The 19,118-nt window shown below is 28.0% G+C and overlaps 1 protein-coding gene across 2 annotated transcripts; it reads right to left on the reverse strand.

Annotated features, from left to right (window-relative positions):
• Positions 1 to 13,025: 13,025 nt before the first annotated feature.
• On the reverse strand, positions 13,026 to 16,888 carry LOC105114026 (protein S-acyltransferase 11-like). Of its 2 annotated transcripts, XM_011010422.1 has the most exons (5): positions 16,753 to 16,888; positions 15,778 to 16,000; positions 15,280 to 15,357; positions 15,059 to 15,186; positions 13,026 to 13,827 (listed from the first exon to the last, which is right to left on the reverse strand). In XM_011010422.1, exons 1-5 carry the CDS (start codon positions 16,774 to 16,776, stop codon positions 13,345 to 13,347), a joined length of 936 nt encoding a protein of 311 aa, XP_011008724.1. In that variant the 5' UTR covers positions 16,777 to 16,888; the 3' UTR covers positions 13,026 to 13,344. The 2 variants fall into 2 exon arrangements, with proteins under 2 accessions (XP_011008724.1, XP_011008723.1); XM_011010421.1 differs by having other exon boundaries at positions 15,059 to 15,357; positions 16,753 to 16,887.
• Between the last annotated feature and the right edge of the window lie 2,230 nt (positions 16,889 to 19,118).

A 19,118-nucleotide genomic window follows, 5' to 3' on the forward strand; every position in this document is an offset into this window, starting at 1 on the left:
TAAGGAGAACAACCCAAGAACCGACTTTATTTATAGTTTGGTTCCAAACGATTTGTTTTCTGAAGCGGGTCGGGTTGATTTTCCTCTAGCTACACACTTGGGCCCTTTATGCATACCGGTTACAAATAGGCCCGATAATTTTTAGAGAGCGATAGATTTTTTTAAAAAAAATTAAATTATTTTAAGGGGGAAGAGTAGAATTTAAGAAAAGCTGTCTCCTCTGGTCAATTATTTTTAGTATAAAAAATATCAAAAAAATTAACATTAAGTAATATTAGGTTTATATATAAAGTTAGTTTTATCTGTAAAATTAGATTTAAGAGTTTTAAATTTCATTGCAATGATTAATTTTAGATTAATATTTATAACAATAATAATAATAATAATAATATTTATAATACAAATAATAATATTTTTAATATTAATAATAATATCAACCTTGTCTGACTTAAATTCTAATAGTTTTTTATCAAATGAAATTAAATATATGGTTTTTCTTCAATAGTAATAATATTTTTTAAAAATTTATTAATGATAATGATAATAAAAATAATAACAATAACAATAATAAAAATAATACTAATGATTATAAACTCGGGTTTATCATCCTAGCCGGACCTAAGTTTTTGGGGTCTAGTTCTTCTAATAATAATAAAATAATAATATTAAACTTATTTGATCTAAATTTTTATAGTTTTTAATTTCTTCAAGTCAAATTTATGATTTTTCTTCAATAGTAATAATATTTTTTTAAAATTTAATAATAATAAAAATAATAAGAATATTAAGAATAAGAATAACACTAATAATAATAATAATAATAATAATAATAATAATAATAATTTTTTATTTTAAGATATATTAAAATAAAATATTTTTAAAACTTAAAAATAAACTTAATGTGAATATCAACTTTAACGGGTTACGAAGAAGAGGAGCCCTTCAAATCAAATCTATGTTTTTTTCAATAATAATATTACTTTTTCCAAATTTATTAATAATTATATTAATAATATTGACAATAATAATATTTACAATATTAATCATAATATTAAACATATTTTACTCAAGTTCTTATAGTTTTAAATTTTACCTTTCAAATCAAATTTATGGTTATTTTTCAATATTAATAATAAATTTTTTTATTAATAATTACTTTTTCTAAATTTATTAATAATTATATTAATTTTATTTTTTATTTTTTAGTACTGCATGAAAGGAAAACAAATTTACATTGAGTGACCGGATTTTTATTAGGCATGATACTTCCTATTAAATAAATCTCGATGTGAAGAGACCTCCACTTAGTGTGATGACTATTAACTCAATGCACCAGCTTTGAGAATGGGTACTTGTGACTTAAATGCTTATTCATGGCTGGCTCCTAGCAATTCATAGTTATCAGAATCACTGCTAAATTAATAACTTATAATTGTTAGAATTAGTTGACACGACTAAAAGATTGATGTCTTTTCCCAAGTGCAGGAGTGTCGAAGCAATAAATAACCCGGCAAGACCGGGGTCGAACCACAGGGAGGTTATTTGTACAAATTACAAATAACTATTCAATTAATGCTAATACTTGTAAATCTCGTCAAGCATTCATGATTATAACTTATGTTAACAACAAATCAAGTTCCTTTCATAGCTCAGGTGTCGGTTATACCATACATTATGGGCTATGAAAGTGCCAAGCATTTGTTGTACCAAGTGTTATACAACATAAATCAAGATTAGTCATTTAACAAGTAAAGTATTAAAGAGTGAACAAGATAACAAATATAAAACATGTTAGTATCAAACATTAAAGTTCATATTAAGTTTACATTATACTTATTCTTACACCATTAGTGTAACCTTTTCACCTTGACATAATTAACTTAGCTAGACATAATGAAAGAAAGGAAAACAAATAAACAAAATAAGAACATAAAAGTTAACTAAGTAAAGGAAAGGAAATGAAAGGCATAGACTTGATATTAATGAAAGTAAAGCATAAACATTACAAAAAATACAAAGAGAGAAAAGAAGAGCATGATCTTGATCTGGAAACCAAGATGTCTAAATGCATGGCAAATGCCTCCTTTTATAGGCCAAAATTGGGAACTATTGATTTGATGACTAATTGATAAGTGGGTGGCCAACTTTTGACTTGGTGACAATCCTTATCTTCTCTTGTCTGCCCACAACGTCATTGATAACGTCAAAACTGGAGCCACTTGCAAACATGAAAGTTGTAGGAAATTGTCTCAGCTTTCTTGTGTAAAAAATTTAGCTCATTTGGACTTCTAGAACTCCAGATATGGCCAAAATACCGAACAGTGCTCGGGCTGGAAGACAGATTCAGGCTTCTTTGTTGTTGCTACAATTTGGACTTGATAATGGCCTTTTTAGATCTTGGGCTCCATATAAAAGTTGTAGGCCTATGTCTTACCTTTCCATCCATATAAATTGGACCTAAATCTGAGATCTGTAGCTCCAGATATGACCCAATTACCAAACAGTGTTCCGGTTTGGATTGCACCGACATCTCTTCTCTAAGTTTGACCATCTCTTTATCCATGCAATTTAAGTTCTTCAAGTCATCAATCAATCCTTTCATTTATGTGATAGACCTGCATTAAAAATAGACATTTACCACAAATTATAGGTATCTTATCTTATTAGATACATTATTATAAAACATATTTTAGTTAAGGAGTTATTGATACTTCAAGTGCAAAATGATGATATAAAACCATGATAAAAACACACTTTTAAGTACTAATCATTAGTGTAAGAAGAACTAGCAGTGATCTTGTCTGTATAATACGGTATTGACTTTTTCCAAGGCATTTATATAAATTAAAAGATTAAAATACTGTAAATCATTCCTATTTTTTATTAAAAAAACAGTAACACCTCTCATATACGGGAATACTATCCAAATTTTGATTACTTACAAATACATATGGATATAAGGCTTCGTTTGTTTGTAGAAAAGTTGTTTTCTTTTGAAAAGTGAATTCCGAAGAAAATGAATTCCTGGAAAGTGAATTTCAGGGAAAGTAAATTCCTTAAAAGTAAATTATTTTTCGATGTTTAGTAGTGTTATAGAAAATGAATTGGAAAACACTTTTCAGTGTTTAGTTATGTTATGAAAAATAAACTGGAAAATAATTTATTAATGTTTTATTTTTCTCAAGTTTATTAAAATAATGAGGAACAAATCTTACAAATTAAAAAGTTGAATAATAATGAAATTGAAAAAAAAAATTCATAAATTATCTCAAATAAAATAAATAATAATCAAAATAATAAAGATCAAATCTAAAAGAAAAAAAGATGAAGAAATTAAAATAATAATAATTAATATTTCATAAAGTATTTCAAATAAAATAAGTAACAATCAAAAGAATGAGGATCAAATTTGATAGATAAAAAATTTTAATAAAAAAATAATAGGAGAAAAGCAAATAACAATTATAAGAATGAGGACCAAAGTTAATATAAAAATTAAATTTTAAGAAATGAAATTGAAAAATAAATATTCAAAATAAAATATATATAGCAATCAAAAGTTTGAGGATCAAATTTGATATAATCAGCAAATAATAACATTTCTAAATTTTTCACAACTTCCGGAAAGTGTTTTCCTCTCAAATTTTTCAGGAAAAGACTTTCATGAAAATCAAGCCAAATTTTCCTTTGACTGGAAAGTGTTTTCCGTTTACCAACTTTCCTAACAGCAAATAAATACAAGAAAGTTTGGAAAGTGATTTCCCAGAAACCACTTTCCAAAAAACAAACACAGCTAAAATGGAAAACACTTTCCTGAAAACCAAGCTAAATTTTTCTTTGACTGAAAAATATTTTTCGTTGATCAGAAGTGTTTTCCGTTTACTAGAAAGTGTTTTTTGTTGACCGGAAAATTTTTTCCATTGACTAACTTTTCTAATAACAAACAAACACAGGAAAGTTTGGAAAGTGGTTTTCCGGAAACTATTTTCCAGAAAACAAACATGGCCTAAATTTGGTTGCCATAAACTAGTTGACTTTATTCAATTTTTGAAGTGTTGAATTCGATGAAAATAAAAAATATTGTTACAATACATGCATGAACATTCTATTATATGACACCAAGTTAAGTAATTACTAGAAATTTTGGTCATTCAAAAAAATTTTGTTGAACATAAAAAAATATAAAATATTGCTACAATACATGCGTGAACATTCTATAATGTGACACCAAGTTAAGCAATTGCTAGGAATCTTGGTTATTTAAAAAATTTCAGTGAACATTTTATATATATCCTACTTATCTAATCTTTATTTTTTAACTAGAATTTTACTTTATAAATAGCAAAGCTTCTTTTCTGTAATTTTTTTTTAATATATACAATTATTATCATAATAATATTATATTGTATATCCTATAAAAATCAATCTAAATTTATAACTTGAACTTGTAATTGATAAAGACAAGTAACCTAAACTTAAGTATATATTACATGTCTAATAAGCATTGGAGAGGGTAGTTGTTTTTATTCGGGTAGTTTGATAAACATGAGTGAGTTTTGGTATCTAAAATTGATGCTTACAACTCAATAGTAGTTGTGTCATATTTAAGTTTTCTTGACCTTGAAAATTTCAAATATGATTGGAAGAATAAGTTAAAGAACAACAACCAAGTTTTAAACCATTTTGCTTTTAGAAGAGTTGTTGTTCTAATACATCATTTAAATACAACAAAATTATTCTTATATGAAAAAATTCCAATAATTATTAAGAATAAAAAATAAAAAAACACAAATATAAAGCAAAAAACACACAAAAAAAAATCTTACCTTAATTCCACTATAAGCGAAGTTGAGAAGATAAAAAAAAAACAAATAACAAAAACAAAGAAGAGAGAGACACTAATTTTTTTTAAAAAAAGGTAAAAATAAAAAGAAACAAGAAAAGGAGAAGAGAAGGATATATCTGGTAGCATGGAGAAGAAGTGTAGAGAAGGAATTAAGAAGGAGAGAGACATTTTCATTTTCTACAAAAGACAAAGAGAGATGAAGAAAAAGGTTATGAATTATGGATTTTGATCTTCTAATTTGAGGCTTTTTTAGATATGATTTTACTAAAGAATAATTAAATATGAATATTTTTAATATTTTAATCAGTTTTTTTTATCTATTTAATTAAAAATTCTAATTTAATAAAAAAATTTCAAAAACCAATAACTTTTCAGTCCATCGGTTATTGCAATGAATAGTAATTAACAATGTCATTAAGAAGTGAACAATTTCAAAGCTCTCTAGAATATACCAATAGATATAATCCGTTAATGATGCCATATGTAAAGAACACAATGAACAATGTCATTGAGAAGTGAACAACTCCAAATCTCTCTAGAATATACTGATGGACATAATCCGTCGGTGTATTTGTTGATATTTTACGGTTTGTTAGTAATTTCATTTGTATAAAATAATTTTTGTGGCTAGATTAAATCTGTATTTTTTATATATTTATCCTACAAATACTTAAAATCACAACAACACACAACATGATAAAACCAGTTTTGTGTATAATACTAAAATCACAATAAAATAAATGTTTTTTTTTATGATATAATAATAAATTCATGTCACTGTCATTATATTAAAGTTAGTTTTATCTAGAAATATTACATTATAGTTCATTTTATTACACATTTGAGTTGTGCACTTTAATCAGAATTGTCTTTTTTCTTCTTCAATTTCGTCTTCATCACAATCTTCAACATTGATTTCATCGATATCATCATCTTCATTGACTTCTACATGTATGCAGGTTCTCAAAACATCAAACATCAACAAAAGTTTCTCAGCGATACAAAATTTTGAATTTTCTTAATAGTCGGGAGACAAAGCGTCTCGATATGGATCAACTCACTTATTAAGTTGAAAGATATAATCTCCCACATTTTACTTTATCATTAAGATCCTGATCCAAACCTTTTAATCTCATGGCCAAGCAACTCCTAACAAAGTAGATAATAACCTAAAAGGCTAAAAATCAAGTTTGGTAGAACCTTGACTGAGATCTAACCCTGTATCTAAGAATCGAATGTATTGGGAAAAAACTTGAGCCAAGAGATAACCTTGTTTCTATGAACATTAAGTATGGGAATAATGTCACAAAGCTAATTAATTTTTGATAAGTTAGTGTACAATATTTGTTCCTACAAATAAAAGAAAACTTTCATTTATGCTCCAACTTGCTAGTGAAATTTATAGCTAAAAAAACATAATATATTCTCCTCTAACTAACCCTAATGGATTTTTTTAAGGTTGCAAGCTAATGAACCTAAACTAGTAATCAACTAATATGAGTTCAATAATGAAATAAACTCTTAAACAATGTTTAATGAGCCAGAACAAACCCAAATTAAAAATATTATTCAACATTAAATAAATAAATAAAATAAGATAATAAAAACAAAATCTTAATACTAAAATTCCTCCATATAACCTGAATCTTTATTTTTTGCATATTCTTAGTAGATTTTTAGTCCTGACTTCAAACACGCCATTCTCTTTCTAGGATGTTTGGTAGTGTGCGAGTTCATCTTTCTTACCAATTCAGTATTAGCTACATTAGTGTAATAACCATCATCTATAATTAAGCTACATACCTTATCATGAACATGTTATCTCATGTGGAATATGTTATCCCTCTGACCTTCTGAATCATCTACCTTGGTATGTATATTTAGTGTTTTCCTCACCACAAGTGCCTCTCTCTTAACTGGATACTCAACATAGACATCATCAACATCCTTTAATGGTAGCATCTTCTCTTCATCCCTCCTATTGGTCTCAACCTCATTATTAGCTTTCATAATTATAACTTTTTTGTTTGGACAATGTGAAGCAAAATGACCAACAATTAGACAACAAAAGCATTTAATGTCATGGTTACGAGAAGTAGGAGTAACATTGTTACCTTTAATAATGATCGAGGTGTCTTTCTTCTCTCTAGGGTATTTGACCTTACCTTCTATATTTTTCTATGATGGACTACCCCTAGCATTAACCTTTTAATTAGGTTTCCAAGGTTTTGGAGGTCATAATGGTTGGATTTTCTAAATGGTACCCTTTCATTTAAGTTGTTTCTTCACCTTTATAGTTATATGCACCATCTCTTCTAACTCCATATAATAATACAACTCCATAATATGAGTTGTATCATAATAAAGGTCATTCATAAATCTAGCCATATTAGCCTCCCTATCCTTCTCAATATGAGATCAAATCATAACAAGTTCTATCTTTTTAAAGTATTCATTAATATTCTTTGTACCTTGACTTAAGCTCTACAATCTTTGATATAATTCTCTATAAAAATAGCTATGCATAAATATCCTCATCATAAAGGATTTCATCTCATCTCAAGTATCAACCTACCTCTCATAATTTCTCATTTGGTTTGTCATTAACTGATCCCACCATACAATGACATAATCGGTAAAAATAATCACAACAAACTTGATTTTCTTGGGTTCTAGATAATTATAACGCTTAAAAATTCACTCCACCTTCTTCTATCATTTTAAACCAACTTGAATTGTATATAAATTTCATTTGTAGCTCCATATATGTCCTAGATAATACAGAAAGGTTTAGTTTGACAAAATTAACAATATATGTGCAGTAATTTTGACCATTTGTAATAATATGTTCCTGAACTCCATTAATTTAAAAATTTACCACAATATAATTTCATGTGTCTAGTATCTCCTTATAAAATTTTAGCTCGTTTTGATGTATAGTTTGAGAGATATACTCGATCTCACTAAACTAGTAAGTAGACATTTTAAAGAAAAATTTAGACCTGTTCGTATCACATCCTGAAGAACCTAAACACGACCTTTATGTTTGGTTTTTACTGTGGATAACCAATTAACTCTCAAACAATTCTTTTTAAAGGAAATAGTGTATATGTAATAAACTTGTTAGCATTCCTTGACGACATCATTGACATTGTAGAGTCTAGCATTTGTATTAATTTTGACCAAACCCTTATGGGGATCTAATATGATTCTTGTATAAACGGTATCATACCAATATCATTTGAATATAAAAACTCTATTCTGTTTGCTATGATATTGCATTTCAATAACTTTTTATAACAGTTGACTTCAAACTCATTAGAAGTAGATACCTTAAAATATACTCCACTATTATATGTTTTTCTACCCTAACCATACTATTCAATATGAAAAACATGTTCATTGATGAAATACCTTCTATATCACTTTACATTTCTTTCAGGACATAAACTGTGTAAATTTAAAATCACACTAACATTCCCACATAATTGATAAACCTAGTACAATTACAACCATTAATAGTTAACAAAAAAATATGTAATGAAATTAAGTATCTTGAAATATAAAAATAATTAAACAGTCCCTATATGTGATATGAACCACATGAAAAAGTGTTTATCTTGTAATCAAAAGATTTAGGATTTAGTCAGCTATGAGTTTTTGGGATAGTAAAAATTGATGATGTTGCTTCTAAAAATTTCAACAATCTATTAATTTATGATATCATAGGAGATAAATTATTTGAAATTAATGGCATGTTAATTATTATACATAAATTATTTGAAATTAACGACATGTTAATTATTATACTAACTAAATAAAAGGTTTCTTTTCATCACAATTAAATAACATATAATTGTATTTATGTTTGAATTTCATTTTTATCAAACATCTTCCTTTCATAATATTTTTTGGTATAGGTTATCCAGGATAAGAGAATATTAACAAGTTCTCACTTGAAGGCACTTCTTCACCATCATCATGTCTTAGAATGCAGTTTATTTTTGTTCTCAAATGAGACTTGAAATAGTATAAGATCAATGTTAAGATTTCATTAATAATATAAGCCTCACATATCAAAACCTCAACATGTGCCTTATTTTTTACTTTTCTTTTGAGGTTTAATAAGTATCTACATAAAATTAAATGAATATTTTGAATTAAAAAAAAAGACAATAGAATTTTAATTACGATACATGTGTAATCCCTAACCTCTTGAATGAATACATTTATCTATATTAGATTGAGCCTCCAACTTTTGACCCTAATAGTAAATTTATAGATAGATGCTCAATTGAGTCGAATAATGAAGGAAGGAATATCATCTTAAGTGTGTAGATTGTCTGGACGATATTTATTTCAATCCTCTTCATGTATTGTGTTTGCAACTTTTTAGATTATATATCTCTAAAGAAATGAATAATCTTTGAGAGTGTACTTCATATACCATTTGGAAATAAATCCTAGTAAGCTAGTGAATAGGTGTTTACATAAATATATGATAGTCATAATTCTTTATTCTATACAATATGTAATCCTCTAAATTCATCAATATAGATTTGTTCAAAGTTTATCCATCAAGAAAATACAGACTTTTAAGCCACTAGTAAACAAGTAATTGTGCATTATAGTCTAAGACGAAACTGAATTCGGGCTTTGCAACCGGTGAACCATCATAAATCAACTCTATTTTTCTATAGTAACAAAAAAAATGTATATTTATTCTAGCATTCCCTTATCTTCCCTTTCATATTCATAATTATATTTAAAATATTTTCAAACATGTTATTTTTAATGTACATGACATCAAGGTTATGACAGAGACTATTGATATTGTAATAAGAAAGCTCCTAGAAAATATTTTGATTTATCCAATTGCAGGTCAAACCAAAACCAGAAAATTTATGCTTATCAAACTAAAAACTAAACACAATGTCATTGTACTGCAATACTATGTCATACAACTCTTCAACTAATAGGAGCAGCGATACAACATCCCTTTCAACTATACCAATAAAGAAGTCATTTATGTTCTTTCTATACTTGTGTTCTATTGACAAAAACTGTCGGTAGCAATAACAAAAAAATATTTTACTATTATTTGTTAATATAAAGGCCTTATTATTTTCCATATAATATAGACATGCTAATTTTTCATACATGCTCTAAGTAGAAACCATTCCACACGGGAAAAAATCATTAATAGTTTACATCAAAGTTGTCTTCATCTAAAAATTTTGCTTTCTCGATACATCATAAGTCAAAGTCCTGAATGATCATAACTACTTTAATGCATTAATTAACAGTTGAAAACAAACATCTACATTCTAACTTAGACTATTAGGACTGAGTATGACTATAGATAAAAACATGTATTCTGGCCTCACACATATCTTCGATGACAAGTTGTAAATTATTAGTATCACCAGCCAACAAGAATAAAAAGTAGTAAACAACCTAAATGAATTGAATTTTTCTATACATAACCCAAGATATAAGTTCCTTGATTCCATTGAAAACTGAGGATAAACCCTAATAAAATGTTTTCAAGTTTCATCATCAGAAAGGTGTACAATCACTTCATCTACCCTATCATGTGAATGATATCATGTCATATGCTCATCAATCTTTAAAGACATGAATAACCTTTACAGTCTAGGTGTAATAAAATGTATCTAAGTTTTCTAGATACAACAAGAGTTCTTCCACTGTTAGTTCTGGGTTTTTAACGAGCAATATGCAAAAGTTTGATGCATGTCAATTTTTTAGTATCTTAGGTCGAGGAGTTTTATTATGAATTTAACAGTATAAAACTTTTTTTTCAACCTATTCTCTTAAGGTAAAATTCTTATCGCTCATTTGATAATTTTATCATAAACAACGTCACTCAACCTATAATCTGACTTGATAGTGAACATTTATGCAACAACTAATAATTTACTATAATTTGTACACCCATCTCATAATAATTTATCAAAATCTTTTAAAAGATCAAAGAACTTGGTTGCGTTAGCGTTAAGTTATTCATCCATAACTGGACATTCACCTACATAACCCTAATTTATTGTCGTTAAGTTATTCATCCACGACTGGACATTCACCTACATAACCCTAATTTATTGTCATTGCATCCATAACCATATTTTTATAAGGATTATTATTGTTATCAACAACTTCATGCACAATGTTATAATTAGAAGTTGATCCAACCATCATTTATATCATGGTCTCATAAGTAACATATGATATTTCTCCATAAACCCTTTATATAGAAGATGCATCGTTATAACATATAAATCATGACAAATTTTTATTCTTACACCTCTTACATGAATATTAAATACCACCTCCACTAATATTTATTGGATTAGATAGTATATAATTAACAAAACCCTCAATCTCATTACTATAATCCATCCTACATAACCATTCGGGTGAATCTCGATACCTCCATGAATGGTTATCCATTACTTATATCAAACCTATATAGAATATTGATGACAACATGTATTAATTAATTATGTAAACTAACTAAATTAACTAACATTGGTTTAACTCAAACTTATTCAATCTATATTAATGGTATTCTTAATTTATTATCAATTATCTATATAAATTCATATTTCTATACATTTACCAAAATTTTCAAGTCAATAATAAAATTAACAAAATAGAAAATGGACTTGTTAAATAAGTCATTATTTATTTCATTACAAAACACCTAAGTCACAAATTCGAAATAAATTTCATCAATTTACAAATAAATACTTTTAAAAAAAATTTAAAACAAACCCTAACATGTACAAATCATACATTCATACAATAAATTTCTATGGTAAAAAGCTATAAAACAAGTAAACACCTAAACAAAATACATATACTACAAAAATATGCAATAAAAATTAACATTTTAAAATTGAGTTCAAACAAAAAATTAGTAGTTTTACTTACTTAATGTGGGGGATCCTCAATAAAATTTAAATCAAAATAGAGATATTGAAAGACTAAGTGTTGGGTTGGTCAAATTTATATGATATTGATTTGTGCTAAACTATAAGGTATGTTTATTGGAGAGCTGAGATGAAGAAGAATAAATAGGGGAGGAGGGTTGCTCGTTAGGTTATAAATTAAATATTACTGATGATATTATGAAAGGATTTCACTAACAGGTTAATTTTGTCAGTCATTCTGCCTATATAAATAAAATGTCATTGTATATTTTAGCTTTTTTTAATATTTTTTTCCACTATAATTTCTTTGGTACACACCAAGAGAATATTTTCTTCATTGTTTGTTGATGGATACAACAAGATATTATTCTGTTAATGAAGTTCACCGCAATTTACTGATGAAAAAATTATATCGGTGTTTCCGTTTATATTTGCTAATTTTTTTATAGTGTTTTTTTGTTTTTGATCCTTTCATGAAATTAAATTTTCTTTTTAATTTTATCCTTCAATTCAAAAATATCAATCCTCTTATTTGTTTTCATTTATAACTTGGTTCTCATTTTTTTGATAACTTTTTTTTTGTTAGATTCTTTAATAAATTTGAATTAATTTTCAATTTCATTCTTATAAATAAAGTTAGTTAAGAATTGAATTTCGTGTTTTATCTAAATTGAATAATCTCAATTTTATGGTCCAAGTTGTAGATTTAAAAACTTAACTTCAGTTAATATCAATTTTTCTTTTTATATTAGGGTTTCTTTTTATACTAATTTTTTTTTAAAATTTTATCCTTTAAAATTTATTTTTTTAAATTGATTTTTTAAATTTTTTTATATTTAATTATTTTAATTTTAAAAATAAAAAAAACAACACGAATGATGTAATCATGTAAGTATTGTCAGATTTTTTATTTGTTTTAGTCGAGGATCCAAGAAGTGGCATGTTGTCGAGCATACCTTTAAAAGACTGCTACATAAAGTAGGAGCTATTATACCCTCAAAATATCAGGCCCTTTTATTCGATTTGCTTTACATTCAATTATCTCGGTCTCCTCGATTTAAACAAATAAAAAAACCTGACAATACTAAGACGTCAGAAAACCATATAATAACAATTTTAATTGTATTAAATATACTCCACTGTTATGTTAAAAATAAGGATACTCCATAGTCATATTAAAAATAAAAATAATGTGATTTATTAATAAAATTTCAAATAGATGCGGGGAGGAACCGGCAAAATTTATATATTTAGTAGATAGATAGAAGGCTAGCAACAATGTCAGACTCAGAATATACAAAAAAATTGAACCTTCCCTATCCCTGTCTTCTCACTTCCATGATGTAATAAAAATACACTGAATTGCAATATCAACTGCCTATGATACCTATCAAAATGGTAAATAAATTAAGAGCAATCAGAAGAGGCTAGACTGAGTCGCCTTGGAGTTGATCCCAAAGGAAAATGAAAAGTTTCTAGGAGAAAGGGGAACCGATTCTCTAAGTTCTGCAGAAAATAATGGAGTCTTTCACTGCCAACGTATCCATTTCACTTCTCGTGCCTCTTGGGTGAATTCCAGAAATTTGGCAAGAATCTTAAAACAGGGTATGGGCAGCCGAAGAAACGGAAAAGATTTTTGCAATCTTTTTCTCCAGCTTCGTCACCTCCACGCATACTTAAGCTGCTTAAGTAAGTTTGTCCCTCATATATGTAGCAGAGCTGCTGCCACAGAAGAACGCTTATTCCAATCTCTAAAGAAATACTGGAAACAAAAAGATAGACAAGTACAAGCCCTCTTGTGGAAAGGAGCACCGCAGAGCTTGCTAATGCAATAGCAACATCCTGCAATGCTCTCCAAGCCAAAGATCTGTCACCAGCACGAAAATGGTCTAGGTATCTGTATGTTAATGGAGGCCATATATGCAAAGCAGCATATGCGGAAATGATTGTAACATACATTGCGCTGACAAGAACTGATATAAGGAATGCAATAAAGTGTTGGTGATTTGCTGCACCAACACAATTTCCAATCTGCAAAAAGATTTTAATAAGGCATGATTAGTGTCCTTAGCATGCAAGAACATGTGTAAAGTAAGGGCAACTTGATGGAGAAAGTAATGACCACATTTGCGCATAGGATAGATAAAATATTGAACATTCATAACACAATCCATGTATAGACAAGGTCTGAGGTGGACTGGGTGGCCAATCCAGCAAGCTACCTTCCAAGGCATAACCTCAATATGAAACAAATACATTGCATTAATAATTACTCCCTCTGTAAATTTTATATGTTAATTTAGCTTGGGTTTAAAAATGAGAAGGAAAACTGAATGTGAAGGCCTTCATGAAGTTTAACCACCTCCCTCTTTTATCAAAAGAGTCGTTTTCAATTGTAAATCCTGATTGCAAGTGAGTACGCATATGGATTCTTATACGCGTGTCCATGTAAGGTAGACACTAAGAAAATACAAGGCACAGGAAAAAAGAAGAAAAGGCAATTAAACAGAGTTTAAAATGGTAAAATATGAGAAACATCAGAAAAATGTTCAACTTGGCAGCCAGATAAAGTGGTACTAATTAAAAATAAGAATATATTGTAATTTAACTTGTTCACCAATTATTAGGATCTGAAAAGGAAGTCCTCTAATTCCGGTACTTAATAGCAGGAAAAGGGAGAAATTGATGAGTATTTATTGTATCCATTACATAGTTGCTATTGCTCTTTACATGCACTCAGCAGAACATAGTACGGCAATCCAAACTTTAACATTAGCTTCAGCAAAGAAAAATAATTTTGAGATCCTTAGGGGGAAAAAATGAATTTGTACCCAAATTATGGATATTTTTATGTATTAAAATCCAGTCTATTTTCATCTTTTTTTCTCTTGTTTGGCAATGCAATAAGATGCCAAGACTGGTACAAATTTATAAAGTTACAGGAAAGAAGACTGCTGCAAATTCATCAAAAAGGAAAGCAGGCTGCAACCGAAGATTGAGAGGCCATTCAACTTCTTCCTGGTCATAACAAGTCAACACTGAAGACAAATTTCCAATAGAGAAAAATCAAAACTTAAGGTATGGACTGCAAGCTCCTTAGTCCTTGCATTTCCAGATAAATACAGCTTTCACAGATTACCCAAGTAGAACTAGTTGGAAGTCACAATTCCAATAGAATAAATAACATGCAGAAACAAGACTCCACATCCACGCTTCCAGATTATTAAATTACTTCAAAATTCTAGAGATAATGGGCACTTACAAAAGGACAGTGATGATCCATGTCCAGTACACAGATCCCACATGTATGGCAGTGATGAGTTCTCGGTGACTTGGGCTTTGAACAGTAGCGACAGAAGGTGTAGTTTTCAAGCTGTTTTTTTCCCACAGCTGGGTTGCTACCCCACTCTATTAGAGGTGGTGTTCCAGCACTTCTTAAGGCCGTAAGAGTAAACAGTAATACAGTAGTTATTGACAAGATACCTGTTATGGTTAGATGGAAAATCCCACAAAAAAAACTGATAGAGAAGATGACAGGGTACACTGCCCACACACCACCACCTGCACTTTCAGAAATTGGATTAAGATGAGATAGATAAAAACTTCAGTGATATTAAAAAGCAGTAAATCAGAAAATGGTTTGATGAAAAATGTTTCTGGATTAAATCAATAGATATCCTCATATAGTTCAATAAAGAGAAATACGGTCTTTAGGATGAAATTTGATTTTGTGAAAATGAAGATCCTAGTTCATGATGAAAAGTCAAATGCAAGTTGAAAGAAAATATGATATTTGCAACAAGGATAACAGAATATAGAAAAAGAGAAGTTCAAGCCAGTTAGAAAACTTCCTCTTAACTTTCCAAAGTTCAAACTGCTTCATTCCTCTTTTTAAAAGTTCTACGAAAAGAAATGCTTAAAAACATGTTCACTGCAAGGAGCGAGAAACACGGTTTGAAAGAAGAAATTACTGTGACATACATATTACAAAGAGAATGAAGCCGATGAGGACACATACAAAGCAACGGTCACGCATGTGTCTCCACCAATAATTCTTGTGTTCACATTTTGACTCATATTTATCCGTTATTGCCCCACACCAGCTACACTTGAAAACAGGTGCATTAGGTGGGTGAAGATGACGCAACCCACACCCCCAGCATGGTGTCTCGCGATCCTCGCTAACCACTGTTACTAAATGCTCCTGTGTATGCAAGAAAAGAATACCAAATGAAAAACAACAGCATTACTTTTCTCTTCCACTGCATAATACAACAAAAACAACATATTAGAAGTTTCCATTTACTTAATCAAAAGTACCACGATCTTTACCAAATTCTGGTCAAACGAACTGCACAAACATATTCCATTTAGACAAACTATTTCCAAACTAGAACTACTTCAACAGTCTTGAATCAGTTAGCCCACTTTATATTTCAATCCCAAAACTTCAAAAACACCATCACTAGCACTCAACTTCTTTATGTCTCTCAAAATTTTAAAACCCTTTCCAATAAAACTTCTTTCCCAATAATGAAAACCAGGATCCTTCTCCTGTATAAGAAACTACTTGATGTTATATTACATGCAAATTCCAGTGGCAGTATTTATCAAAAGTATGCAAACTATACCTTGTGAATCATGCATATCATTTTAATCTCTATCTCAACAATTTTTAAATCACCAATCTATTTTTTGTTTTTTGTTCCAGTGATACAAGTTCAGTCAAAAGCAACAAAATAATTTGATAAATATTTGTACTTTACCTACAAAATTTTCTCCTTCTGACCTCTCTTATGTACTCTAAATTTATGTCAAGATCAAAACTTTCTAACAGAATAACAACATAAAATCCATTCTAGCAACTGGGTTTCAATCAATATTTAAAATCTTTCTAACATAGACAATAGCAAAAAAATGGAAATCAAACCAAGAAAAAGGGGGAAAAAAACTAACCTTGTTAAGGTTCGAGTCAACCATGTTTTCGCTTTTGCTTTTCCAGATAAAAAAGAGACAATTGTTCAGTTAAATCAGACATGAGATGAAGCTCTCTCATATATTATATAGGAGAATGTATCGCTGGTTGTTCTTTTGATTTTTCGTCTTGGCAAAGATACAAACGTGTCCCTAAATTATCACTTATTACTAGTTGTATCCCCAAACACCAAAATGGTTCCTCCCCATCTATTGGACGTTGACTAATTGAACGCGGCTTGGAATTTTTACCTTTGAAATTCTTAGTGATTTATTTTTAAAAAATGGTTTTCATTAAAAATAAATTTTTAAAAAGTACAATATTTTTTAATTTTTAATAGTGTCATAAAAAAAATTAAAAAATATTTTTTATTATTCGACTATATCATAAAAAATAAGTTATAAAATAATTTTTTAATTTTTTTCAAGTTTATTAAAAGAATAAAAATTAAATCTAACAGATAAAAAAATTAAAGTGTGATGAAATTAAAAATTAATTTTATAAATTATTTTGAATAAAATAAATATCAATTAAAAGAATGAAGACTAAATTTAACAGATCAAAAAACTGAAAAATGATTTGAAAAAAATATTTTAACTTTCATAATTTTTTTCAAATAAAATAAATAGCAATCAACATAATGGAAATTAAATCTAATAGATAAAAAAAATTAATTAGAAAAAAATTAAAAAATTAAAAAAATTAAAAGAATAAGGAGTAAAGTGGGTATAAAAATCAAATTCAGTTGAATTTTAAAAGATGAAATTGAAAAATAAATTATTCAAAACAAAATATATAGTAATAAAAAGATTGAGGAAATTTGATATAATAACAAATAAAAGAAAAACAATTTCATGAAAACCAAGTTAAAATTTTATTTAACTAAAAAATATTTTTTATTAAATAATTTTTTTAATGGTAAACAAATAGAAAAAAGTTTTCATAAAACCACTTTCCATGAAATAAAGAAAACCAAAACTTTTTGCTTACGAAAAGCTAGTGCAACCAGTGTTTTTAAACCCAGCCTAGTGGTTAACCTGGCCAAAGGCTCGGGTTATAGGTTTTGATCGGGTCACCAGGTTTTGATTGGGTCACTAGGTTATATGGGTCAACCTCAATTTTTTGTATAAATCAAAACAATATTGTTTTGGTTAAAAAAATAAATAGTCAACGGGTTACAATCAGGTTTTATATTAGGTTTTACTGGGTTAACCAAGCTTTTGAATTCCCTTATTTTCTCATAAACCTGGCCCGGTTCTGGCCTCGAGTCATCTGGGTCCTAAGTTGAACTGCCGGGTCAGGTTTTAAAACTGTAAGTGTAACGTAGTAAGTTTTTCATATAGAGTTGTCCATAAGATTAAAAGTTTGAATCAATTTACCATAATGGTTTGTTAGTATTTTTATATATATTCATAGTTATCTTTAAAACATTTTTGAGTTTCAATCATGATAGGAATTCTTTTGAATAGAAAAATGATGTAGGCATCGTTGCGATTGCGATCCAACTTTATTTTTTAATTTTTTTTATAAAAAGCTTCAAATTAATATTTTTTTTAGTGATTTTTATTGTTTCGATTGCACTCCAACTGTATTTTTTAATTTTTTATAAAAAGATTAAAATTAATATTTTTTAGTGATTTTTATCGTTTCGATGTGTTAATATTAAAAAAATATTTCAATGTATTTTTAAGTAAAAAACACTTTGAAAAGCAAAATTTACTACACTTTCAAATAAGCTCATAATATGAGTGCAATATTTTATATTGAGAAGTTTACTATAGCTAGCCTTTTTTTTGCATTCTTCATCACAAAAAAAGCACTTATTATCTTTAAGGATTAGTTAATTTGGATAATATTGACACGACCAAAAGATTGATATTTTTTTTCTAAGTGTAGAAGTGTCGAAATAATAAATAACCTGACAAGACCGGAGTCGAACCACATAAAATTAATTGTATAATAATAATAATAATAATAATAATAATGATGATGATGATGATGATGATGATGACGATAGTGATGATGACGACGACGACGACAACAACTTTGAGATATAAGATTAATAAAATGATAAAATAATTATCAAGGTTAAAGGATTCACTAATAGTATTTCAAACAAATATAATATAAACTCTTTTTATTACTCAACTAGAAACAACACACTAAGAAAGTTACAATCAGATTATAAATTATTAACATGATTACATTAATTATCTTACTTGAATAATGTTAATAGTTGTAAATGTTGTTAGGTATTTATTATTATAACTTATGTTAACAACAAATCAAGTTCCTTTCATGGTACAAGTATCGGTTATACCATACAGTTGGGTTTTAAAAGTACTAA

Source organism: Populus euphratica, unplaced genomic scaffold (genome assembly GCF_000495115.2).
Source record: "Populus euphratica unplaced genomic scaffold, PopEup_1.0 scaffold467.1, whole genome shotgun sequence".
In the NCBI taxonomy this organism is placed as follows: domain Eukaryota; kingdom Viridiplantae; phylum Streptophyta; class Magnoliopsida; order Malpighiales; family Salicaceae; genus Populus; species Populus euphratica.

Excerpts from the sequence above, each read along its gene's own strand:
- LOC105114026 (XM_011010421.1), bottom strand. The coding sequence starts at position 16,776 with ATGGTTGACTCGAACCTTAACAAG. Across the intron at positions 16,001-16,752 it reads TTGACTCGAACCTTAACAAG|GAGCATTTAGTAACAGTGGT; the intron begins GTTAGTTTTTTT and ends TTGCATACACAG. Across the intron at positions 13,828-15,058 it reads TGGATCATCACTGTCCTTTT|ATTGGAAATTGTGTTGGTGC; the intron begins GTAAGTGCCCAT and ends ATCTTTTTGCAG.